The sequence below is a fragment of the Meleagris gallopavo genome, chromosome 5 (assembly GCF_000146605.3).
Source record: "Meleagris gallopavo isolate NT-WF06-2002-E0010 breed Aviagen turkey brand Nicholas breeding stock chromosome 5, Turkey_5.1, whole genome shotgun sequence".
Classification (NCBI taxonomy): Eukaryota; Metazoa; Chordata; class Aves; order Galliformes; family Phasianidae; genus Meleagris; species Meleagris gallopavo.
Window position 1 is genome coordinate 13,933,443 of NC_015015.2, and position 6,000 is coordinate 13,939,442.

At 37.9% G+C, this 6,000-nt stretch overlaps 1 protein-coding gene across 1 annotated transcript in view; it reads right to left on the reverse strand.

The window, feature by feature from the left end:
* The window catches only part of MUC5AC (mucin 5AC, oligomeric mucus/gel-forming), a 217,213-nt gene that overhangs the window by 6,130 nt on the left and 205,083 nt on the right, over nt 1-6,000 (reverse strand). The window contains exons 99-107 of the mRNA XM_010711134.3: nt 5,151-5,851; nt 4,217-4,419; nt 3,603-3,777; nt 3,190-3,440; nt 2,700-2,883; nt 2,192-2,390; nt 1,039-1,217; nt 745-814; nt 345-445 (exon numbers count right to left, since the gene is read on the reverse strand). Coding sequence (XP_010709436.2) covers nt 345-445; nt 745-814; nt 1,039-1,217; nt 2,192-2,390; nt 2,700-2,883; nt 3,190-3,440; nt 3,603-3,777; nt 4,217-4,419; nt 5,151-5,851 — 2,063 coding nt within the window. The remainder of the gene's footprint in view (nt 1-344; nt 446-744; nt 815-1,038; nt 1,218-2,191; nt 2,391-2,699; nt 2,884-3,189; nt 3,441-3,602; nt 3,778-4,216; nt 4,420-5,150; nt 5,852-6,000) is intronic.

A 6,000-nucleotide genomic window follows, 5' to 3' on the forward strand; every position in this document is an offset into this window, starting at 1 on the left:
ATGGAGATTTAGAGATTTATACCACTGACAACTGACAGAAGGAGTAAGTTTGTGCAGTTTCAAATAAAAACACGAACATAAATCTAGCAATAAAATGAACATACAGACTAGTTCATGTGAAATGATAGAATTCTTCCATTTTGCCCAGTCTCATGTAAGTAAGGAAGATGGGGAAAAACTATTATTTTTTATTATTATGTTTTTAGAGACTAAAGGAGCTTAAGTAAGTTCATTTGCCCGTGATCTGACTATGTAAAAGATGGCAAGTCTCCTGCCATTGTTAATCAGGTCTCCTCTTTAACAATCCAGATCTCCATTCCCCAAATTAGTTATAGAGTACTTACAGCATTCAGAGACACAAATGTTGCTGTCTTCACTCAGGAGTGTCTTTCCTTCAGGACAGAAACAACCTTCAGTTACTCCATAGCCAGGATGGTCAACAAAGCTGCAGTGAGAGGAACATATGTATATATATGTGTATTTGAGTACCATGTTTTTGCAATGAAGCTGGAGAGACAGTTGTGTAAAGAAGATTGTTGTGTCAGATACAAGGGAAACAAATGAATTTGTATTTTGCTAAATGGAACTGGAAGTGCACATTCATAGCAATGACTGATATCTATGAATTTTGAATAAACTATGAAAATTCATAAGATTTAATTATGAAATAGTTCTGTTTTGTAAGGAAAGTAGTTAAAAACAAAAGGAAAAAAAAAGATAAGTATTTGTTTGGTCTTTCCATACCTTTGGCTGCAGGTAGCAGGATTAATGGACCCACATGGATTGTATATCATGTTTGCTGGACAGTTGTATGCTGTATGACAAAAGATGGAAAATGATCAAAAACTGATAGTAGATATTTTTGTGGCAAAAGTGACTTTGTCTTTACTGCCTACATCGGGGGTTTCTGACAGTAAGGACATTTCTGTATTTTTGTAGGTAAAATGCTATAGTCAAGTGTAAGATGCAACATATACTTACTCAAAATCCTAACTGCTACTGATTTACTCATACATTTTTGAGTTCTGCAATACTTACGGCAGGTATTGTTTGTCTTTCCTCTCCAGTCAATGCAGACACCTCTTGCAGCACACTCTGTAGCATATATCTCCAAACTGGAACACTGCATGGATTCATCAGTTATGCGACATCCATCAAAAACACATCCTTTGTAAAATGGTTCTGGAGGTATCACATCATGGCATTCTGCAAAAACTCTACAGACAGAAAAGAAACCAGAAGAAACTGGTCATTATATAAAATCATGCGTGGCATTTTCCCAGTTAATAGCATGTTACTCTCTGCTTCAAGAGGAATGTGTTATGAGAAAAAGAGTTAACTATATGAATGGCCACTACTGTGGAAAGAGATAGATTCAGGAATGGAAAGAGTAGGAAATTGAAGCTCTATTTTTTTCTGAAGAGGCTCATGGGTATAGTGTTTATGTAAGTGTACACAATGTTTTATCAGTCTGACACTAGAAATGTTTTGAAGAAGGCAATTGCATCAGGTAGATGGAAAAAGAATGCTATAAGTACCCAAGAAACAGAAAAATTGGATAGAATAGCTTGCAACTTCTTAGACACTACAGCAAGCATGCAGATGAAGGTCTTTATGAATGACACAGCTGAAAAAACTTTTGCTAGAGTTCACACATGTATAAGAAACAGCCTTTGTTGATGCTGTTGTTTTTTTTTTAATTCCGTGTTTTACATAAAATGTGCAAAGAGTGAAGACACTTTGGCTGAGACATTTCTGTCTGTTCTGTTATTCTGGTTGGTAACCAAATTCTTTCCCTTCAGGACTAAGGGACCACTTCACATGTAAAGTTTCATCCTTCTTTTAATAGTGTGACTAAGAGTGAGTAAGCATATCCTGGAAAGCAGAGAGGGAAAAAGATAACAGAAATGTATGTGGTAACAACCCAGGGTGTATGGACTTTAGTGCTTGCTGTCTCCCTCATTTTCTAATTTCACTTCTCCTTGCTCAGCTATCTTTGCGATGCAAGTCCTTAAAGAAGAGCAGTTTCTTTATCAAAGGCCTTTTATTGTATAAATCCTTATATTAGGCTCATGTTTTCAGCAATGATCCCATGATAGGACTGTAGTTCATACCATTTCATAATATACTGAAACATTTCTGTATAGAAAGAGCAAGTTCATTCTGGTTGTTTGGGTGGTTTTTTTCTTACTTGCTTATGATAAGCTTGCAGAGTTCAGGAACATGACACTGTGGCCTTGCAGGAGGTGTGGTTACTATTGATGGTGGTGGTGCTCCAGTGCATGATGTGTCATTACCAACAAGCCAGTGATGAGCCATTTGGGGGCAGGAAGAAATGATCTTACCACTTGGCAAGCGACATTCATCTCTTTTGTTATTTGTACATGTTCCTGGAAGATAACAGAGACAAGTTGTGTTAGCTTCATATGCCACATCTGCAATGCACAGTACATTAGTATGCTGATACTAAGTTTAGATGTGATGTGCTTATGAAATGTTTAATTCTCTACTTCAGGAGGATTCTTTACAGTCATATGAGTTTTAATTTAGTTTAGGAAAAAGACAGTCAAAATCCAAAACCCAAATCTGACATCAGAAAACGCTTCAAAATGTATCTGCCTATCATGATCTTGCATAGTCAAAGTAGGTAACAATAGCTATGGAGGGTGGGCAAAATATGATTAGTACATCTGTCTTACCACATTGTCCTTCAGTATTGTTGCCAAATTTGCTGTACGGAAGTTTCACAGAAAAGATCAGCCCACTGAAGGTGATGGTTGCGCCAATCTCTGGTATTTCTACAATCATATTGATACCAAGCGTGGAGAAATAAATGCCATCTTTGTGAAAGCCTGGTTGGACAATCTTATTGTTGAAGTACATCTGAATGCAGAGTTTAAAAAACAAAACAAAAAAAAACCACAACTTCAGAATAAGCTTCTGCTTCTGTCTGATTGTTTTAATGTATTAAATGATAATGTATTTTCTAATCTTCAATATCATGTATAACTTTGTATGGTTGTGCATCATATCCAAGTCCTGTTTGCATTGCTGTAACGATGTACAATACTCTTCTCACCTTTATAATCTGATATTCAAACAAACTGTATTTCAAGTGAAAAACAGTAATGCCTGTGGACCTTATTTCTCTTTTTCAGTAACAGAGAAGTAAAAATAAATTTATTTTACCACATTTGTCATCACACCATTCAGGAGTTCACGGGTCAGCTTCACTGTTGCAGTTTTGTAGAAAATAATAATGGATTTAGGACAGGAAAGTCCATCTTTTGAATCACAGTAGTAATTCTCAATGTGAACACGGAAGTTGTCATATTTAGGCACAATCTGTTTCACCAGAACATAAGTGCAGTTTTCAAGGAAAGTATAGTATGTTCCATCAAAAGTAATATAATGAGGATCACCCCATCCGCTGCAGACACCTGGCATAGAGAAAATATTTGTGTTAACATGAAAGTAAATGTAGAAGAACATACTATGTTTTCAAATGCAACCTTAGGAAAACATAATTCCCTTATATTCCCTTATATTCTGTGCAAACTTTTGCTTATTTTTGAAAATGTAAGTCCTTAATTTACACTTACATTGACACTCATAGTGGTAACAGCATCCATTTTCATCAGGTACCAATACTGCTGGATATTTGTTTGCACAGGTAATTTCCTTTATAGGTGGACACACTGTTTGATTTACTTTAACTTTGTTGTTTCCCTCACAGATGAGTTCTGTACAGTTGGATAATTTGAATCTCTGGCCAGGCTGCAAAAGGAACAAAAATTGCCATCACAGTGATTTGCAAACAGGTATGAATTTCACTAATACTGTTACGAGATGTAAGCTTCTATACTAGCTTTGATTTTTCTGTTCAGTGAAGAGTCAAAAAGCACCGGAAAACTTGCTTTTTTATTTCATTGAGAAAATTTGTTACATATACAATACTGTGCATTAAAAAGCATGTTTAACTAGCTGCAAAATCATAACAAAAAAATTATAGTACTTTACTTTCTTAGTTTGCAATAAAAAGGAAAAAAAAGAAAAAAGATGCAAAGAAATTTTATGCCATGTATTGACTGGTATAAAAAATTATTCTGATAACCAAAATATATAAGATTGGCAACTGTTTCTTTCTTATACCTCTCTGGTATAAAACTAATACAGATATTATTTCAAAAATCATAACACAGAAGAAATGATGTACCTGTAGGGGAGGGTGAGTACTAGAAACACAACCCGGAGGAAGAATTGGATGTGTTGTTGTTATGATAGGCGTCTGATAAGATGTAGTGGTTAATGGAGTAGTAAAATTACAGTCTCCAGTGTAGCGTTCAACTGTACATGTTTCACTACACCTAGCATAAAATCTACATCCATCACTATCCATTGTGCTGTAAATCAGTTCACCTAAAGAAAGAAAAAAATACAGTCAAATAAAGAAAAAATTGAAAATTCTTCAAAATTGATCAACGCATTACATTTCCAAGACTCTTGGTTTCAACAGGGGTGGTAAAGAATTTTTTTTCCAAATAAACTGCTATGATTCTATCTTTCAGATTTAGGATGAGAATAATGTTGCTGCTGAGCAGTACTTACACTAAGTTAATAATTCCTCAGCTATCTCTATTGCCCTGCCAGTGAGAAGATGGGTTGCAGAAGAAAGTAGGAAAGGATTAAACTAGAAAGACTGGTCCCAGTTAACTACAGGGACGTTTCATGTTGTATGACACCGTACAGAACCATTGTTATAGGTATAGGTGAAAATAGGGAGAAATGGGGAACAGGGCTGCAGTTGCCTAGGGTTAGGATATAGGATCTTATCAGATAGTGATGAAAAATTAGATGGGGTATTAGTTGTTTAGTTCATGATATTTGTCACAGATTATTTATTCAGTATCTAATCATTATTATCAAACACTCCTCGAAACTAAAGATTATATCTGGAGATTTCCACAATAACTCTGAAGGACAAAGCGATACTGAAAGACTGTGTAATCGTAATCCGTATATAAAATTAAAAGAAAATAGCAAAAAAAAAAGTATGAAATTATAAAAATAAAAATAAATATAAACAACAATAATTTAAAAACTACAAATCAGAACACACACACAAACGGAAAAAAAAACATAAAACCCACCAGGAGAATAAATGTTGTTTCCAATTTTACAGAAACATGGTGTTGATGTAGAGGTCGTGGTGCTGAAACTGGAGGAAATTGTAGAACCTGTAACTGTGATGAGGGATGGAGGGGAGAAGGTGCTTGCGGAGATGGAGGTGGTGGGACTGGTGGTAGGAGTGATGGTCTGTACGCAGTTGGGGTTAGGCCGGCAGCAGAGGACACGGATCCTGTAGTTGAGGCACATCTTGAAACTGCCGCGCTGGTCCTGGTTCTTGCACACCAGTCCGTAGTGAACGTCACACTGCACAACCTGTCCGACTTGTTCGATGGAAATGTCAGGGTAGTCCTCGGCCTGGCACTCAATTTGTTTGGGCTGCTGACAGACTTCCTTCCCGGCAGCGCGGATGTGCTGGTAGGTTTCGAAGTCTCCCTGGCTTGTCCCCGAGGAGGGGAAGTCAACGTCAAACCAGTCCGTCCAGGAGCACAGTTCAAGGTCACAGGTGGTCACGTGCTGCGTGGTGAAGGGGAGCTGGAAGAGGAGATGGGAGTAGGAGTCGGCGAGAGGGTGCTGGTGCTGGTTGTTGGTGTTGTTCCGGTTGTGGAGGTCGTAGCGGTGGAGGTGGAGGTTGTGACTGTGATGAAGGGTGTAGGGGAGGAGGTGCTTGCGGAGATGGTGGTGGTGGGACTGGTGGTAGGAGTGATGGTCTGTACGCAGTTGGGGTTAGGCCGGCAGCAGAGGACACGGATCCTGTAGTTGAGGCACATCTTGAAACTGCCGCGCTGGTCCTGGTTCTTGCACACCAGTCCGTAGTGAACGTCACACTGCACAACCTGTCCGACTTGTTCGATGGCAATGTCGGGGTAGTCC